Source organism: Grus americana, chromosome 16 (assembly GCF_028858705.1).
Source record: "Grus americana isolate bGruAme1 chromosome 16, bGruAme1.mat, whole genome shotgun sequence".
Lineage (NCBI taxonomy): Eukaryota > Metazoa > Chordata > Aves > Gruiformes > Gruidae > Grus > Grus americana.
Window position 1 is genome coordinate 14,948,387 of NC_072867.1, and position 18,708 is coordinate 14,967,094.

Below are 18,708 nucleotides of genomic sequence, written 5' to 3' on the forward strand. Positions count from 1 at the left end.
TAACCACCAGATGCCGCAGAGCATCTGCAATTCATTTGGTGAAGTTTTGCTGACACAGGCTGCTCTGTACGCTCCCTGAAATGGAATTTGTAGCCATTGCCTCAACATCTATTGCTGGAAAAAGCAAATAAACCTCAGAGCTCAGATACCTGACTCTGTCCTGAGGCAGAGCTGTGACTTTTGTTCCTGGGGCTCATCTACTTTTTCCAAGTGTAGGAGCTGCTATTTTTAGCTGCTTTTTTTTTTTTTTCCGATGGCCTTGCACTGCTGTGGCGATGGTGCCCTCCAAGCACTTTTACAGCTAACTGAGAACCTGACTGCTTCCTCCCCGAAACTTGAGTGACACTCAGGATGTAGATAAATGAAATGGCAAATGCCATGTCACAGGTCCTCGGTCAGGGGACGGGGCTGACGCTACACCCCACAAACACCGCACAAGGCCGCCCCCACTTTCCGTGGTGGGGAGCAGCCCCCGGAGCCCAGGGCCAGATCTGGAAAAGCCAGGGATTTATTCCCAGGCTGAGGAGCTCGGTGCTGTCCCAGGCTCATTCTGCGGCCCCGAGTGCAGCGCCTGGTTCCCAGGGCATCCGCGGCCCCGCCATCTCCTAGCGACAGGGACGCTTGCAACCGAGCTGGGGAACTCCCTGCCAGGCTGGAGCTGGATGGCAGGACCCGGCCGCTGCAGCATCTCGGCTGCTTTTCGGGAGCACCTGCGGCACCTGCGTCTGCAGGACTTCCCCTGCGGCCGTGGCAGCTGGGTAGGGGGCCGCGGGGGGCACGGCCATGGGGGGTCTGCAGGGCTGTCACCACCTCTCCTCTCTCCCTCTCTGCAGAACAAGTCTCGCTTCGATGCACGCACGAGCCCCCGCAGAGGCCGGCCGGGGCTGGGGGCAGACCCAGCTGGGCAGGAGGAAGCCGTGCCACCAGGCGAGGAGAGCCCCGAGGTGCTGATGGAGCTGCTGAGCGACCGGCACAGCCCCTGGGCGCTGCCACCGGACTGCAGCCCCCAGGACCAGCGCCTGCGGGAAATGGCCGTGCTGACGCCCGAGCTCGTCCGAGGCTCCAAAATCTTCCAGGTCTTCAGGTCCCTGCGGATCATTGGCAAGGGAGTAAGTGCAGCTGCTGGGGCCCATAAAGTCACCCATCTCCTGGCCAGGAAACCACGTCTTCCTGCTGAGAGGGGCAACATCCTGGGAAAGGACACCTTCCCCATCCCAGGGTCTTCCCAGATGCCGCTATCGCAGCTGGGGTAGAGCTGCTGGCCCCCCACCCAGCGTGTTGCACTAATCCGTGTTACACGCATGTCACATGGATCAACGCTACATGTCCACATCACCTCGGCCACGAGGTGGTTCAGGGACACGTTGGCCAAACCCAACTCTCCGCAGGTGGAGGAGGTCGACGAGGGTCTGTTGCAGTTACGGCAGCTGGAGGAGCTCATCCTCAGCGCCAACCAGATCAGCAGGATAACCTCGGCCAACCTGCCCCGGACGCTAAAGGTGAGCGAGCGGTGCTTTGCAATGGCAGGATGGGGAAGGAGGTCCCATCTGGGAACACAGCATGAGCTGAGCAGCTCGAGGGAGTGCCAGGAACGGCTCATTGCAGAAGGTGGTTGTTGTTCCCTCTGTCCTGGGCAGGTCCTGGAGCTCTGCTGCAACGTTGTGGCTGATCTGCAGGACCTGTGTGCTCAGCCTCCTCCGGAGCTGCAGCACTTGGGGCTGGGATACAACAGGCTGCGCGGCCCTTCGCAGGACAAATACCTCACTGCGGACTTCTGGTAATGCTGCAGGCTGAATGTGGACTCCTGACAGGGAGGTGGGTGGATGTAAACGGATGTCCTCAAACCATCAGTGGCCCGTGTTAAGAAATTACAGCCCTTCAGCGGAGTTGTTTCTTTGCTCTGTGTCCTACGCCCATGCAGAGCACTCTCTGTTCGCTGACTTCTGTCTTACACTTAGAAGGTGTCTTGGTCTGTGGCCAAGGTGTGGAACAGGGAGGTCACCTGGGGAACTGCCTTGACACCCTGCCCACCGCGGTTCCCGTGTCCCTGGGCAGCTTCCTTCTTCCATGCCCTTCCCAAAGTCCCTGCTGGGACTCTGCCCTGGGGAGGATCTAAAGCTTAGGTGGCATCACCAAGTGATGCAGTGGGATGGTTAATGGATGCTAAAGGAAGGCAGGTTTGAGTTGTGGGACAGACTGGCAATGGACCATATGGCTCAGGAATTTGGAATTGGCCTCTTGAGATTGTACCACTGGAGTCCCCAGTTTGACCCAGTTTGTGCTGAGCAAACACAATTTTTGTTTCTTTTTTTGACCCAGGGCAGTCGCTCTCTTCTCAGATGGATGCTGTCTGCCTAACCTTCTTCTCTGGCTTCTCTCCTTAGGCCAAATCTTGTCTCCCTTGACCTGAGCTTTAACAGCTTCACGGATCTGCTGGGGCTGGTCTCCCAACTGTCCAGTCTGCAGAAGCTCCGCGTCCTGGTGCTCCAAGGGAACCCGCTGGCTCTCATTCCCACTTACAGAGGCTTCCTCGTGGACAGCTTGCCCAAGCTCTCCATCCTTGATGACGTCCACATAGGGCCTGATGAGAGGCACCAGTTCCACGGTTTGGCGAGACAGCCAGGTGAGCTTTCGCCTTTGAACCTCGCCATGCTGACCCCGTGATTTGGGAGGTGGTTTCATCGTGGTTGAGCTAGGAGTCCTCAGGGCAAACTCTGGATCAGGCGTTGACTTCCTTCTTGCCCCTCCTCAAACAGAGATCTTTCTCTGTGCCTTTTTACCCCACCAGTACAAGCAGGGACAGGCAGAGGACCCTGCAGCAGCGTAATTACAATCGAGGTAATCTGAGCCTTAATCAGGTCCAAAGACCAGAGGAGCAACCTAATCCTAGCGCTGCCTTGCTCTCGCGGCCTGCCCCCATCTTTGCTTTCTAGACACTGTCTGGTTTCAGATGGTGCGTTTCCCTCTCGGGCTGCTGAAAGAGGACCATCTCCACCGGGGGAGATGCTCGGTGCGTGCTGCGCTGCCAGCACGAAGCGGTGCCACCTCTGCAGCGTGGCATATCCCCGAGTGGGACGAGGCAGGGGCCTGGGGACACCCTCTTGATGGCCCCTACTCAATGAGTTTATGCACTGGATGTGCTCTTTGGAGTAGAAAATGTTAACCAGGGAGGCAAAGCAACCGAGCCAGGAGATGTTTGCATGGCTTTGGGGTGACCCCATGTGGCAGTGGCTTGTCACAGCGTTAGCACAGGGTGGCAGGGAGAGATACCAGGTGGTGGGACACAGCGTCCTGGAGGCTTCTGCTTGTTCTGTACCTTCCTTGCTCTGGAATGGGCACGCTGCAGCTTCACAGCAAGATTCTCTTCCTTTTAGAGCTGATCAGGAGCGAAGCACGAGTGGTTGTGAGCATTGGGGAAATCCAGGGAGTCCCTGATCCCAGCGTTCGTCAGCAGCTGGAGGTTGGCTCCGAGGCTCCGGTGATCACCTACAGCTACCGTGTGACCTACGAGTTTGCAGAGGGCGAGGAGATCGAGGACGGTAGCAGCACTGAGGTTTGTGCTAAACCGAGCCCCTGAAAGCAACAGGCAGTGGCAGGTCACAGCAAAGGGGACTTCACCTCCAGGCTGCGGAGTGAGACCATTCGTGATGGACCTGGTGTGGGCAGCAGCAGTACTGGGGAGAGAATTCACACATGGCCACATCTGGCAGGACAAGTCCCTGCCACCCACGTTCCCTGTCCCTCTCAGGGAGCCCAGCGCTGCTCTGCGCCATGGGAGTGCACTTGCAGCCCTGCCTCTGCGGCAAACCCCTTCCCTGGTGCTGGTGCCCCTTCTTCCAGTGACGGGGGTGGTTTGGGGAACGGGGTTTTGGAGGCAGCGCTGCCCCCTGGTCCTGCAAATACAACCAGACAGACCCTGCCAAGAGATCCCTCTCAGTTCCAGGCAGCAAAAATCCATCAGAATCCCGTGGTGGCCACCCTGGATGTGGACAGCTCTGCTCCGGACACAGGAGAAACGAAGGGCCAGCAGGACCCTGCAGCCACCGAGGGGCCCAAGACCCACTCTGGTAATGAGGAATTACAAATGAATTGACATCGGTCATGTCCCAGGGGCTCTTCCTGTCCTCGGGAAGGAGAGGTCTGTCCTCAGAGCTTGTGTCCCTGCACAGCAAAGGTGGTTGTCACCCCTGGAAAGCCCTGGGCAGACACCATCGACTGCAGCTACAGGAAGGAGCACACAGCCAAGGACTTAGAGGGGCTGAAGTCCTACCTGGCGGCTGGAACGATCGTCTCGGTCGTGGAGGAGAAGGTGAGCGTGTGGCAGCGCAGGACAAAGGGGGAGGCAGCTGCTGGGTGGCCCAGCAGTGGTATTGTGTTCCCTCTGGGGTGCAGCCTGGGACGGCGGTGACCCTGGGCCAGGGTCCTCGGGTGTCCCAGCCCCTGTGGCACCAGCTCCTCTCTCTGGACAGGTCCTCTCATGGCCTGTGGATGCTGAGCCAGAAGAAAATGCAGTCACAAATAGGAAGGCAGGACGGGGGCTGCAGAAGGATGATGCCAAGGTAGGGTGCTGGGAGAGAACAATGTTCAAACAACATCTGAGTTGCAAAAATAATGATGGGGGAACGAGGGCCCTTCTCCTGGATCAGTTTGGTGTGTCAGAGGATCTCCCCTCCATCCCAGACCTCTCACCAAAGTTGCCCCTTGCCGCGGGAGGAAGGCAGCAGCTGCTTGACACATCTCGGTCTGGACACAGCGGTGGGCAAGGGGCTGGGATGGGGTTGTTTGCTGTCTGCTAAAGGGACCCCAATCCTCTGCTGAGGCTTGTCCCCACGCTGGTGCCCTGCAGGGTCCTGTGCCCAGGGACAAACAGAAAAAGAAGAAGGAGAAGGAGAAGCCATGCGAGCTCCGCAGCGACCCTCCCATTCGGAGGACCCTGGGCACCAGGAGGGTGACCCTGGAGGCCCTGCTGGCCACCGAGGACCTGGTGGCAACTGTGTGTGACTTTGGGATCCTGATCACCGCACAGCCGCTGCAGCCACCAAGTCTGGAGAAGGTGATGACCGTGTCCCAGGGCAGGGTGGTGGGTGCTGCAGGCTGGGGTTCAGCACGTCCTGCCCCGCAGCTGGCCCAGGCATCCCTCCCAGCCCTCCCAGCCCTCCCACAGTTCTCCTCTCCATGAAATGGGGCTGAAATAATCCTGCCTAGGCACCAGCCATCACTGCTGGTATTGTTATCTAATGTTGATATTAGCAATAAGTACCCCTGCTTTTAATGGGCATCGGAAAATAGATGAGTTTATTTTTCCATTTGAGAAGATGAAAGCGACCACTTGTGTTTCCTCTGATGCTCTCTCTCAGCATGGCAATACGCACCAGCTGTACCGATACTTTCTATTTCCTGGATTCTCTTCTCCAAGCAGCCCCTCTGCTGTGTTCTTGCTTCCCCTCACCCCTTTCCTTTGCCTTTTAAATCCCGGTGACAAGACCCAGAGGGCGACTGCTGTCACAGGACTGATTGCGGGCAGCGAATTTCAACGCAGCCTAAGTATGGAAACAACTCTCTCCGCAGGACAGGAAAAAAGGCAAAGACAAGAGCAAAAAACCAAAAGCAGAGAGAGAAAGTCAGGCCAGATGGAAAACAACGTCTGCCAAAGGTGACAGAGACTGGAGCTGCTGGGCAGGGGGTGGCATGTGTGAAATAAATCATCGGTGGTGTCTGGCCAGGAGGCAGCCGCAGGTCCCCGCCACCCCGCCAGCTCTGCCAGGCCAGGCGCTTACTCACATCCTGAGCTTCGGGCTGTGAATACATCCATTGAGTGCGGGTGCTGTATGGTTAGACACGCGCCCGGACACCTTGTTCAATCGGTGTCTGAACAAGCACTGAGGGTGGGCTGTCCCGGGAGCGACACACACCTACCGGCTCTGCGTGCCCGGGGAGAAGGGTAAAGCAGATTTTTGGGTGAGAGAAGTGCTGCCCGCTGCGGCGGCTGCCAAATGTGGCTGGTGGCGTGGGGCGGCGCAGGCAGCTCGGGGGGAGTGTTGTCTGAGACGCATAATAAGGTCCTCATCCATTTCCAGCTCACATCTCAAAGCGCTTTGCAGAGGGGATTATTGTTCTTTCTGGTTTGCAGATGAGATGTACAGAGAGCCCCAGGTGCCCCAGCCAGCCCATGGCGGGGCTGGGAACGGTCTCCAGTCTGTGGTCACCCATGAAGGGACCACCCTGACCCCTGATGGGTGTCCCCTGCCTCCCCAGGGCAGAGCTCACGCTCTGCTCAGCCAGCAGCGTTGCTTAACCGCTGGAGACAAACCTTGCCCTGCCTCTTGCAGGGTATTTTTCCAGCAATCTTGTTTTGACTACAAAAATTAGCAGTGCCAGCACATCGGAGGGGTAGTGCAAGAGCAGGAGGAAGTGGAGGAGGAAAGGGGTGGCAGGGCGATGCTGAAAAGCCGCTTATGGATCAAGGACAACATGGAGCTGGCCAGGCCTCCCCAGCAGCGCTCGGAGCTACCAAAGGCGCCTCGTGTCCCCCCTCGGGCATCAGATTTAGTCGCTAATTTAAGAGTGCAATTAACCCCCTTCCCAAGAGCTCCAGGCTGCTTCTCTGTGCCCTGTCACCCACGGCGAGGTCCCCATCTCAGAGCCCTGCAGTCCTAGGCTGTGTCTGCACCTAAAAAGAAGAAAAAAACCTCCTTGAATTACTGTTCCCCACAAGAAGATGTGCATTTCCAATATATGCTCAGACTGCTGCTGAAGCAGGGAGCTGCTGTCAAACAACTGCAGTTTAGCAGTGGTGGGTTTTTTACTTCCTTTCCAGCCCAGTGCATACAGGAGGTCTTCCCTTCAGCTTGAGTGAAAAACGAACCCTTTCTGCAGGGGGCTGTGTGGCCGGAGATGGTGTTAGGTGCACAGAAAGCCGCTGCTGATGCAGGAAACCCAGAGTGATTAGAGGCTTAATTTAGTGTCCCCTTGTGCCTGTGCTGATGGAGGCTGGCTGGCCACTTCCCCAGGCTGCTGCACCGCAAAGACGCTGAGTACCTATTTCAAAGAGACAGTGCCTAAAAATCAGCTCCCCCCCCAGCTTGCTATGCCCAGTGCGAGCAGTGTCTCATGGCCGTGCACACTGTTCACTGTGACTCATGACCCGCAAGTACACCCCGATCGCAGCTGGGGTGGCAGACACGGCCGGGGAAGCGGAAGGTGGGCTGCTCAAGCACCGCTGCATGCAGTGTTTGCAAGCCCTGGCTGCTCCGTGAGTCACCAAACGGCACCGTGGTCCTTTGGCACCTGGGTACCACGCACCACCTTGGAGCTGCAGCAGTGGCCGTGCTCCCAGGCACCAGGGGCGGCTCCCAAGCCCCTGCTCCGCTGCAGCCGTGCGTCCAGCGAGGCCGTGCGGGGACCGGCACTCTCACAGCCGGGAGCTGGGGCTGATTTGCATCCCTCAGTTGGCAAATGCACACAAATAATAAGTCCTCTCAGAGAAATTGGGATCCCTTCCAGATGGCTCAAAGAGGAAAGGCAGCAAGCTTTGTCTCAAGCAAACAATTTGCCCAGACATTGAAGGATGTCTTCTGAAGTAGTCTCACGTAGGTCTCATTTTACCCCACACTTGATTTTCCAGGATCCCTGGAATGATTTATGTCTGCATCTTTCTTTTTTCCTAGGAATTATAGGGGAATTTAACAACAAAAAGCAAAATGGCACCCAGGTCGATTGCCTGCTTAAAGATGCTTTTTGGGCTTCTTACCTAAAGTCATATTCAAATAGATTTTCCCTCAAGGCACTGCTGCTTTTAGGGTGATTTACTCTGCAAAGACAGTGACAGATTTACTTCTTTCCACAGGAAAAAGAAAAAGCAAAGACTCTGCTGAACTGGAAGAGGGTCGAGGGCTCCAGCCGGTGCCGCTGACAGTTCAGTTCCAGATGCAGCTTCTTCGGTGGCCCTTGGCACCTGGTACCCAGAGCCAGGAGAGCGTGGCCATGGCCGCAGGGAAGACTCAGTAACGTGTCTGTAGCAAAAGAGTGAGTGGGAAATAAAACCCACGGGAACGTGGATCCTGGTTTAGCTGAACCGCCAGAGCTGGGAGATGCCACGGGGCTTGTGGTTGGGGCTGCTGCAGGCACTGCAGCGCGCAGGGGCTGGGGTGCGCGGGGCAGGGTGGGATGTGCGGTGCGCAGGGTGCGGGGTGAGGTGTGCGGGGTGAGGTGTGCGGGGTGAGGTGTGCGGTGCGCAGGGTGCGGGGTGAGGTGTGCAGGGTGAGGTGTGCAGGGTGAGGTGTGCGGGGTGAGGTGTGCGGGGTGAGGTGTGCGGGGTGGGGTGTGCAGGGTGAGGAGGTGTGCAGGGTGAGGTGTGGGGGGTGAGGTGTGCGGGGTGAGGTGTGCGGTGCGCAGGGTGCGGGGTGAGGAGGTGTGCGGGGTGAGGTGTGCGGGGTGAGGTGTGCGGGGTGAGGTGTGCGGGGTGGGGTGTGCAGGGTGAGGAGGTGTGCAGGGTGAGGTGTGCGGGGTGAGGTGTGCGGGGTGAGGTGTGCGGGGTGGGGTGTGCGGGGTGAGGTGTGCGGGGTGGGGTGTGCAGGGTGAGGAGGTGTGCGGGGTGAGGTGTGCGGGGTGAGGTGTGCGGGGTGAGGTGTGCGGGGTGGGGTGTGCGGGGTGAGGTGTGCGGGGTGAGGTGTGCAGGGTGAGGTGTGCGGGGTGAGGTGTGCGGGGTGAGGTGTGCAGGGTGCGGTGCTCACGTGCATGGGGCAGGGTTGGGTGTGCAACGTGCAGGGTGCAGCACCCGGTGTGCGGCGCCCGGTGCCGGTGTGCGGTGCCCGGTGCCGGTGTGCGGTGCCCGGTGCCGGTGTGCAGCGCCTGGGGCACGCAGCCGTGGGTGCGCGGTGCGCGGTGCCAGCTCCACCCTCCGCCCAGAAGCGGCGGAGACGGGGCCGGGGGCGGGGCTGGGCGGGGCTCCTCGGTCGGCGCGTGGCGGCGCGGGGCGGCGGCGGCTCCCGGTAAGTGGCGGCGGCGGCTCTGCAGATCGGGGGGTGGTGGTGGGGGTCGCATCGAGCCGTGGTGGTGGGCACCGTGAGAGCGCCGGGCTCCGAGCCCGGACTGTGCGCCCCGGGCCGGGCGGGCTCTTCGCCGGTGCCGGTGCCGGTGCGGCTCCCCGCGGGTCCCGAGCCCTCCCGGGGGCGAGCGGCCGCCGCGCCCGGCACGGAGCCCCCGTCCTCGCCGGCAGCACCCGGTCGTGGTGGGACCCAAGAAACAACGGCCGAAGGGAAACGCCGAGACCCGTTTTGGGTCGTGCGCTCCGTCCCTGCGTGACTGCGGGCGTGGGAGTGCTGCGAGAGCAAGTGGAAAGTGTGGTGTAATTCATAAACGGCTTGTCTTCCTCTGACCGCACAGGGCCTGGGCTCTGCACCGGGGGGTGCCATGTATCCCAGGATTAGGAACCTCGCACTTTACGCCTTTTCGATCATGCTGCTGGCGTGGGTTTTGTATCTGAGGAAAGAGGCAAAGTTGGCAGCGTCATCAGCAGACCAGAAAGTGGATGTAGTGAATGACAGACTGAAGTCTTTGGTTCTGGACAATGCTGAACTCGGCAAGTGTTTGCCAGACTTGACCCTTGCCAATTCTTCTCTCACCCTCCCGGAACTTCACCGTGTCTTCTTAACATACAAGCACTGCCGGAACTTCTCGGTCCTGCTGAAGCCTTCCAGGTGTAGCAAAGAGACGTTCCTCTTGCTGGCGATCAAGTCTTCCCCCATCAACGTAGACCGGCGGGTGGCAATCAGGAACACGTGGGGGAAGGAGGTCTCCATCGGTGGCAAGCGCATCAGGCTGGTATTCCTCCTAGGGCGCTCGGAGGCCAAAATCCAGGTACAGCCCCTGCACCAGCTGCTGGCTTACGAGAGCCAGGAGTTCGATGACATCTTGCAGTGGGATTTCGTTGACAACTTCTTCAACTTGACCCTCAAGGAGCTGCATTTCCTCCGCTGGTTCATGGAGGACTGCCTGCATGCCAGGTTTGTGCTGAAGGGTGATGATGATGTCTTTGTCAACACTTATAACATTGTTGAGTTCCTCCAAGAACAGGACTCTGAACAGGTTCTTTTTGTTGGAGATGTGATTGCCAACGCCCGGCCCATCAGGAACACCAAGGTCAAATACTTTATTCCAGAGTCCATGTACAGAGCCCCCTTCTATCCTCTTTATGCGGGTGGAGGGGGCTATGTGATGTCTAGAGAGACAGTGCGCCGTCTCCGGAGCACCGCAGAGGACATGGAGCTCTTCCCAATAGATGATGTTTTTGTGGGAATGTGTCTGGCAAAGATGGCAGTGACCCCAGAGAACCACGCTGGCTTTAAGACTTTTGGGATCCAGAGACCTTTCAATCCTTTTGATCCGTGCTTGTACAAAGAGCTGATGATTGTGCACAAACTAAATCCAACTGAGATGTGGATCATGTGGACGTTGGTAAAGGACAACAGCATCAGGTGTGCGATGTCAGTAACGCACAACTACAGACGGGATTGGAAAAGAAGCTACTGATAAGTACAGCGGGATTGTGACTGGTGACAGATACAGGGTACTTGAACTAAAAATCCGGTTGTGGTAGAAACACGTCCTCTACTAACAGACTGTACTTGAGCCATAGGGGTTTGTTTTGCAGTAAGTCTTTTTCTAGCAGTGCAGTTGAATTCTCATGGGGTGGGGATGGGGCTGGGAGCTCAGTGAGACATGGCACAGGGAGCTTGGCTTGGTTCCTCCCAGCCAGGCTGGAGCCAGAGGAAGTCACAACTGCCCCAGGACGTGAGGTGCCACCTGCTATGGAGGCTCCGCAGCACCAAGGCTGGTGTCTGACCGCTGGCCGAATTCAGTCTTGTGTAGGAAAGCTGATGATGACTAACAGGTGACAGAACTTGAAATTGAAAGGCTGGAAGAAAGGACAGTGTGTGCTGCTGGGTCCACTGCAGTGCAACTCTGCTGTCCCAGGTCGGCGGTCCCACAGGTCCTACCGGACAGCAGGAGAAAGGGAGTGGAGTGTGGGGGGGGGAAGCTTCAAAATTGTATTGCCTTAACGCCGCACTATGATCTAAAGGCCCGGGCTCTGACTCAAGCCCTTGGGATTTAACAAAAGTTTATTACAGGTTTACTTGCACTGGAAGCTTTTGCACTAACACTTTCTGATTGGGTTTGAGAGGAGCAGTATGATGTCTTGAATAATCACGGTGGTAGTTACAGTGGCTGTAGCTTTTCATGTGGTGTGGGAGGTATTTGGATTTTTTTTTTTTTTTTTTTTTTGCTGTTGGTGTTGTAATGTTGGGTATAAATAAAATACAGTTTTGAAAAGTGTTTTCCCGGGAGTATTCTTGGGTCTCCTGAAAGCTAAGTGCACTAGAAGCCAGAGAAGGCTGAGATGTGGCATTGGGCATTTGCATTAAGGGGTCATTGACATGACAGAGGATAAGGTTCTGTGGCAATGGAAACCTGTCACTTCCTTTGCTGTGAGCAGCTGCCCTTCTCTGCTCCTGTCCAGACAAGAGGAATTGATACAGAAGCCATTCATCTATGAGTGTGCTGGCATCACTAATTTGAGGAAAGATCAAATATGAAACTAAGATTTGATGATGGTTTTATGAAACTTAGCTTCAGGGTGCCTTGCTGCTAGATGAGAAGCTGCTGGGCTGTGTATGAGCAGCAAGCAGCCTGGGAGCTTTAGGAAAAGGTAGAGAGGAAGTGTGTGATTACAGAAATCAGAGTAATTTGTCTTGTGCTATTGTCATACTTGTCTAGTGCCAGCTGCCCAGCGTTCACCACCCACCAGACATGAGCTGGAGCTTTCAGAGGTGCCCAGGACGTGCTTCCAGGGGGTTCTTGCTTGTCCTCCAGACAGAAAGACTGAGGACATCCCGAGAGCAGAGGTGTGAGGAGCTCTCGGGGCAAGCTGGCTGCCCTGCCTTCCACTTCCAGTGTGGTGATGCAGTGCTGTACGACCTCAGGCTGAGGGAGGGACTCTGACAGTACTGCTGGTCCTTGTTTGATCATGTCTCTCGCTGCCTTGGCTTTCTAAAGCACCAGATGTATCCCTACGGTGTGACCCGGGCTCTTCTGGCAGGAGTTGCCACTCTCATGCGAGCTGTTTCTGTGCCAGATGCGAGTTAGGCGTTTGGAAAAAAAAAAAATTGCTCTTCTGAGGGGTGAGCCTGTGTGTGTCCATCCTCAGCGTGGTGTTGTACAAGCTGCTGCTGCATCTTCTCACTGCGGGCCTAAGAGGGATTAATTACCTGAATCAGCTGTACCTGAGAAATTGCCTACGCGTAGTTTCAGATACGTTGGCTTTGTAAACAAGGCTGAGCATCAGCAGCAAAACCTCATTTTCCCTGGGCACCACTGCTTGTTCCAGGGCAGAGACTGGACAGAGCGGGTACCCTGGCACCCTGTGAACTGCTGTGGCAGCATTTTTCTGATCCACTAGATGATTCCAAATGCAAACTCAGTAACATAACGTAGAGTGTGATGTCACGTCTGTTGTGGGCTTAGGTGTATGGGTTCACCCCCCATAGGCAACTCTCACTTCCTAACAAAGGTGTGGGACTCTTTTCCACCCCATTTTGGAGGTGATATGGCACCAGTCATGCTCCTTACTCCCGTTTTCACTTGACTGAACTGACTAGCTGGTTCCTTTCACAACTGAAAGTTGTGCCGAGTACAACCCATGCCTTGGGAAGTCAGAGCAGGGCACGTAGCAAAACAAGAAGTGGGGCTGGGAGTGGGCTCTGGAAGGGGAAGAATGAGTTGCTTTGCAGACGCCCATAGCACTGCTCATCTGTCTTAAGCCATGCTAGCATCTGAGTAGAGCTATTGTGCCATCCTGGAAGGAACACAATGTGTACGTGCATTTGGGTCAGTGGTTTGACGCAAGTTTTTGAACTGCAGCCTGTAATAAATTAGAGCAGTTGTGGTTAGAAGCTGACCTGAAGTTCATTTGGCTCTTGAGAGTGTGGTTGTGCCACCGCTGCAAATAATCCTCCCATGATAGTGGGTTTTCTTCCTAATGCTTCAGCCCAAAGCTGTGTTTGGGACCTCCTGACTACACACAGCAGACATTGGCATCTTCCTGTGAGCTTGAATTCCAGACTCTGCCATCCCCCTTGGATCACTATTTAATCTATAAATGTACAGTGCTGCGCAGCTGAGATTGCATTTGTTCAAAAGGAGGCAAAATACAGGTAGACACGGGTAGAAAGGTTTATGCTACAGCTGAAAAAAATTCCTTGTCAAGCATAACTCAATTTACTAACAGCAACCTTGACATAGATGTAGTGCATCAGATGCTAATTTGTGGTGAAAAACCTATGATTAATGTGTGTTTTCTTACAAAACCTGATGAATGGGGATTAACTGACTCAAATCAGCAGTGATAAAGTTCTAGCGGATGCTATTATACAAAGCAATCTCAGCTTGTTTACATTGTCTATACAGTTAATATTGCAAATTTCACATTAAGCTGTCAAGTTAGAAAATGAACAGTGAAAGACACCTTCGGTTTTGAAGCCTGCAGTGAAACATCAAACTTTCAAAAAGAGAGAATTAAGATTATTTTCCTGAAACTTGTGCTGGAAAGTATTTGAATATGTAAAACTCACTTCTGCTCCCTGCTTTGTGAAGAAGTACACAGCAGTTGCCACAACAACTTTGTTTATAACCACAATATCTTTAAAACCAAATTTTCTTTGGCTTCCTGGGGAAGGCAGATGTATTACAAGCAGTGACTCTTGGGTGAAAGAGTTCGCTCTACCGAACTGCAGAACTTCATCAAGAAGAGCCTGGGTAATTCCATAGAAAGTTTTCAGCTCTACAGCAAAGGTTTCCCCTGACTGTGATTAAGTGTAACTTGATGCAGCTGTCACTCAGCTCTGTTACAAACTTTTAAGTTCAAACAGAAAACAATGTTTTATCTCTTATCCAAATGGGCACACTTGCAACAGGGTGTGCTTTTGCAGAGTTTAATAAAGGGATGTCTTAACAGACATCATCTACTTCACAGGTTAAAAATAATGACTTTTAAATACACTTCTTTGGCTGATACGTAGTTAGCCTCTAAATTAAGACAGCTCTCACAAACACATCAAACAAGCGGTAGGACCCTCCCAGCAGAGAGATAATTAACAAGCTATCCTTGGTAGCAGTTTTCACATTTGCATAGTTAAAGATTTAAATAATTGAATCCATAAGTGTTACAAACACTTAAAGTTACAAACAAGATCAAGGCCTTTCAGATACTTGGAATTGACTTGATTTGTAGAGCGACCCTGTTTGGGGGAAAAAAAATGGAATCATAGGCTTATTTCAGCAGTTTCCCGCTATCCCACACTTAAAAGTTTGGGACTTTTCAATTTGCAATTGACTCTCACATATTCTACGGCGACACTTCAGTTGTTTTCAGTCCTCCCGAAGGTAAGGGTCCTCACCCGCCTCTGTATTTCCTAAAATACCCTGTGGCAATGAAGATTCCTCTCCTTGAGCTTTTATGAGCTCTTCTGTTTGAGCTTCAGCTAACTTGGTCTCTGCTTTCTGGGACAGCTGTCGCACTTCTTGCACCTGTGATTTCACTAGCTGAATGTGACTGCGGGCTGTCACTGAGGCTTGGTCTGCACCTGAAAAGTAATAATTTAAATATATCGGGTTAGAGGAGCGCTCGGCAAACCTTCAATTAAGGAAGAGACTGTCTATAATTATCATCTGCTTTGCTAAGTGTTTCGATGGCTATAGTAATGCTGAATGCTTTTACTGTTCATTTACTTTAAATAACAATATGCCTACTATGAGATTTTATTTTGCCCTCTTGAATTTTTCCCACCCAAGTGGGTTACAGCCAGCGTCTGATCCGAGCAATCAGCTTGTGGTAGTGGGCTTGAGAACTAAGCCCAGCTCAGCCATTGTGTGCCAGAAACTTTCAGTCCTTGTCCTGTCCTGGCACCTACCACCAGCGGGAATGTCTGTGGCACTGCTGAACTCAGAATCCCTTCTCCTCCCGTATTCGTACAGATTCTGTGTCTTACAGAGTTAGTCCCTGTGTATTCATCGCCTTCCTCCCCTTCTCCGCTCCAGTAACTTTCCCAATTTACTGTAAGTCAGCCTACAACTCAATCTCAGAGCTATCAAGTCTCTAAATTTTTTGTCAAAGTGCATATCCAAGGAGAAAAGACTAAAATTAATATCTTTCCCGAGTGAAAGGCAAATATTCTCACTCCTTAATAAAAGTGAATCCAGCTAGAAAGTACCTGCTGGACCCCCTAGGTAGCCTTATTTCTGTGGCTCCCAGAACCGTGTTTGAACACTGCATTTAAAAAGGACTAAACACTTCCCTCAAACATTTTTTTTTTGGCCTGGTTGGTCTTGATCTAAACCACACGTGAAATTTTCAGGCCTAGTTCTCAGAATGCTTCTACTAGACCTGTAGCCAATAAAAGAACATAAGTTCTCAGCATCTCTAAAAACCAGGCACTAGTTGTAAATTGGTATGTTAACTGAATATATGTTCTGTGTCTCTCTCATCTCCATTCTCATGCAATAAATACTGCCTAAATGCCTAAATGCTGGGGGAAAGAAATTCTCAGTATTTCTGCTCGTGCTTACCTGATTGATACGCAGCTTCTGCTGCCATCTCTGAAAGACGTAACGCTGTCATCCAGCTGGATTCCAGTCTTAGGTATTCCTGCTGTTTTGTTGTCATCTAGGAGTAAAACAAAGTATTACTTCACTAGATGTAACAGTGATTGCTCTTCCAAGCAGTGCCTTTGTGAAAAGGTGAGCAAGCGAGACGAGAACTCTCGAAGCAGAGTTTTAGGAGGCAGGTTGCTGACTGAAGGGAGATGATTGCTTACATCAACTCTGGCTCCTATTACCACCTGCCAGACTGCATCCACCTCTTCCGAATTCATTTTCCCAAGAAGATTTGCGTATTGCTTGTAGAGAGACGCCAGCGTATAAACTGCCTGCAAAAGAATAATTTCACACAGTTATGTGACAATCTGTACATCTCTGATGTTGTCTCAGTGCTAACTGGTGTTAATTAGCAAAATTGCTGAATGGTTCCAAAGGTGCTTTGTTCTCAAGTTTGCTGCAATTTTGGAGGCACTGGCAGCGTTTGCTGTCTGCCTACAGTAAGTAGTGCTGTGGATAGCATCTCTTTATATGCTTGACATATTAATAAGTAAACTGGAATGCAAATACTCTACTCAAATTGGCACTTATTTATAAAATTAAAACTGTATCTTGTGGTTTCAGACTTAAATATGGCTCACGCCATTCTTCTGATGAAACTCAAGTTCATGGCCTTAGAAATGGGCACAGAAGGTAAATAAAATACCTAAGAATGCAGGGTGGCATATCCTACTTACTCAGTACACAAGTATCCAATAACTGTTACAAGTTTCTTTAGCCCAGTTCTGAGACATGGGGCTTAAGTTCAAGCTCAAAGCAACAGTCTAACAAAGCTAAAAATAACTTCTGCGTTTGGTGTGGTAAAACAGTGAGCCCGACCTCACTGTTTCCTAGGGATCTGGTATCTTCAAACTTCCACCCCCCTTCTATTAAAATTTATAAAAAAATCAAAGTCCATTTCAAGTATGGTTTAACAAGTGTAGTTAGTGCAAAGTAACTATTTCCAGTATTAACTTGCTAGCGAAGTGTGTAATCTCTCAGCTTACCTTTGTATACTCTGTCAATGCTTCAATCAATGCGTATGTCGTTTGAGAGAGGAGTGTAGAAGTACTGTCTGTTACCAGGGAAACTGCCCTTTTAATCAAGGCGTCATTACTAAGAGAAACTGAGTTCTGTTTCTGAAAGACAAGAAATTTGCATGATCTTTACACTGACTCTCCTATGTATGTTATTAGTAACAAATAACGGTAAGGAAAAGCACCACGGTTAATTACAAGGTTGGACAGCCTAATTCTCCCTGCTGGTTTGCCTTTGTAAAACAGGGCAACTGTTTTTGCAAGGGGTTATTGAAGGCAGACGTCTTTCTCATTTCTCTCCCTTAACAACTACATGGCTTAACCCCTAAGAAGGAAAACAATTCTGAGGGCAAGTACTAGTTTGTAAAATGCTAAGCGAGTGTTTTTGAATATTAAACTGTTTCAAACGAGCGGGTGCTGTATGTGTCTCACTCCTGATACATTACCTCCACGACGGGGACTGCGCACAAGGCCACTCCCAGCCCCACTCCCACCATCTGGTGCCATCGTCCGTTCACGCCCGAGAGGCAGTGTCTCCTAATATTGGCCAGAACAGGGAAGCTTTGTCTGGAAATGCACGAAACAAAGTTAAGCGCAAGAAATAACCGGTGTATAGTGGGAAATGGGTATCAAAGAGGAAAAGAACACCTAGAAGCTGTTCTAGGTGACCTGGTCTCTACCAAGCTTCTGTAATGCAGCTGCATAATAGTGAATGAGTACATTTGTTTTAAATTGTTATATTACTTAATTGTAAGTGCAAGAGAAGAAGACAAGCACAGTAACTAGGGCATTATTAATCCTTTGAGAGAGGAAATGTATCGTTATCTGGTACCATCACATTGTTAATACTCAACAATACTGAAAAACAAAATTAAAAAGCATGCTTAAAAGTGGTATATGGTACATGCAGGTGAGGAACAGAACTGGTAATTGTTCATTGCAATCTGGTGACACTTCAGGGCCTCCTGTAGTCAGCTTTATTTACATCCAGTGTTGTGTAAGTGTCTGTGGTGTCAGGGCCTATCACTGAAATACTTGAGCAGCAAAACAGAAGCACTCAGCTACGAGAATTTTCTCTTGTATACATCAATTTTCGAAAAATAACTGGTAAGTTTTCCTTCTTTTATGCTGCATACTCTTACACTACAGACCACCAGTGGCTAGCGCCGTACGGGTACCACAGCTCCTACTGCTTGTGCCACGCCAGCTGTGCTGTGGCAGCTGGAGACAGATGAGGTGCGTTATGGCCATTTTTGTGGCACAGGCCACCATTCCAGCCGCAGCTGGCATCGTTATCTGGGGCAAACGAAGCGGGTACGGCGGTCAGCGGCAGGGAACCGACCCGGGAGGCTGACTTCAGCCCAGTAAACCGCCGCCTGGGCGTTATCGCGGCCGGGCGCGGCTCCACTCAAACGCTCCTGGGCCCCCGCCCCGCTGCGTCGCGCCGCGCCCCCGGGACCTGGAGCGGCGGGGCCGCCGCGGTACCTGAGGAGAGAGCAGCACCCCCGGAGCCACCGGCTGCCCGCCGCCATCTTCAACTGGGCGGTGCGCAGGAAGTGACGTCAGCGCGTCCCGGCTAGGGGGGCGGTACCTAGCGGGCGGTGCTGGTTTCCAGGCGCGGCGCATGCGCAGAGGGCAGGCACGTGGGGCGAGCGGCGGGTCGCGCGCGTGGCCGTTGGTTGAAGGCGGGAGAGGCGCGCGCGGGGCTGTGAGGGCGGCCGAGGCCTGAGGCGGCGGGAGGGCGGCTGTCCCCTCCGCTGGCGGGGTGAGCGGCTCCCGCCGCCCCCGGGCCGCCCCAGCGGCTGCTCTGCGCTGCAGGTAAACGGCACTTGCCTTGGGACGTGCCATCGCGGGCTTTTGAAGCGGAAAGGGTGTTGGGAGTTCTCGGCTCAGGCCGCGCTTGGCCAGTTCCTCTGCGTTACTCTGCTCAGAGGCACCTGACAGGCCAGCCCGGCTCAGCAGAGAGCAGCCCTCAGCTGTGTCA

General features: G+C 53.1%; 3 protein-coding genes across 4 annotated transcripts; 2 read left to right on the top strand and 1 right to left on the bottom strand.

Annotated features, from left to right (window-relative positions):
- The first annotated feature begins 652 nt into the window (after positions 1–652).
- LRRC43 (leucine rich repeat containing 43) lies at positions 653–8,051 on the top strand. Its single transcript, XM_054844499.1, has 12 exons — positions 653–758; positions 834–1,109; positions 1,389–1,499; positions 1,638–1,777; positions 2,385–2,623; positions 3,375–3,553; positions 3,938–4,067; positions 4,170–4,309; positions 4,470–4,559; positions 4,847–5,053; positions 5,569–5,653; positions 7,847–8,051. The coding sequence occupies exons 1-12, from the start codon at positions 663–665 to the stop codon at positions 8,005–8,007; spliced, it is 1,854 nt and encodes a 617-aa protein (XP_054700474.1). The 5' UTR covers positions 653–662; the 3' UTR covers positions 8,008–8,051.
- Positions 8,052–8,955: 904 nt separating this feature from the next.
- On the top strand, positions 8,956–15,805 carry B3GNT4 (UDP-GlcNAc:betaGal beta-1,3-N-acetylglucosaminyltransferase 4). 2 transcript variants are annotated; one of them, XR_008579562.1, is made up of 3 exons: positions 9,007–10,891; positions 11,776–11,903; positions 15,778–15,805. XR_008579562.1 is itself a non-coding variant. In XM_054844720.1 (2 exons), the coding sequence occupies exon 2, from the start codon at positions 9,412–9,414 to the stop codon at positions 10,528–10,530; it is 1,119 nt and encodes a 372-aa protein (XP_054700695.1). In that variant the 5' UTR covers positions 8,956–8,990; positions 9,385–9,411; the 3' UTR covers positions 10,531–11,573. The 2 variants fall into 2 exon arrangements, 1 of the variants encoding a protein (XP_054700695.1); XM_054844720.1 differs by lacking the exons at positions 11,776–11,903; positions 15,778–15,805 and adding an exon at positions 8,956–8,990 and having other exon boundaries at positions 9,385–11,573.
- On the bottom strand, positions 13,975–18,267 carry DIABLO (diablo IAP-binding mitochondrial protein). Its single transcript, XM_054844722.1, has 6 exons — positions 18,210–18,267; positions 17,171–17,291; positions 16,695–16,826; positions 15,870–15,980; positions 15,622–15,718; positions 13,975–14,639 (listed from the first exon to the last, which is right to left on the bottom strand). The coding sequence occupies exons 1-6, from the start codon at positions 18,254–18,256 to the stop codon at positions 14,425–14,427; spliced, it is 723 nt and encodes a 240-aa protein (XP_054700697.1). The 5' UTR covers positions 18,257–18,267; the 3' UTR covers positions 13,975–14,424.
- Positions 18,268–18,708: the final 441 nt, after the last annotated feature.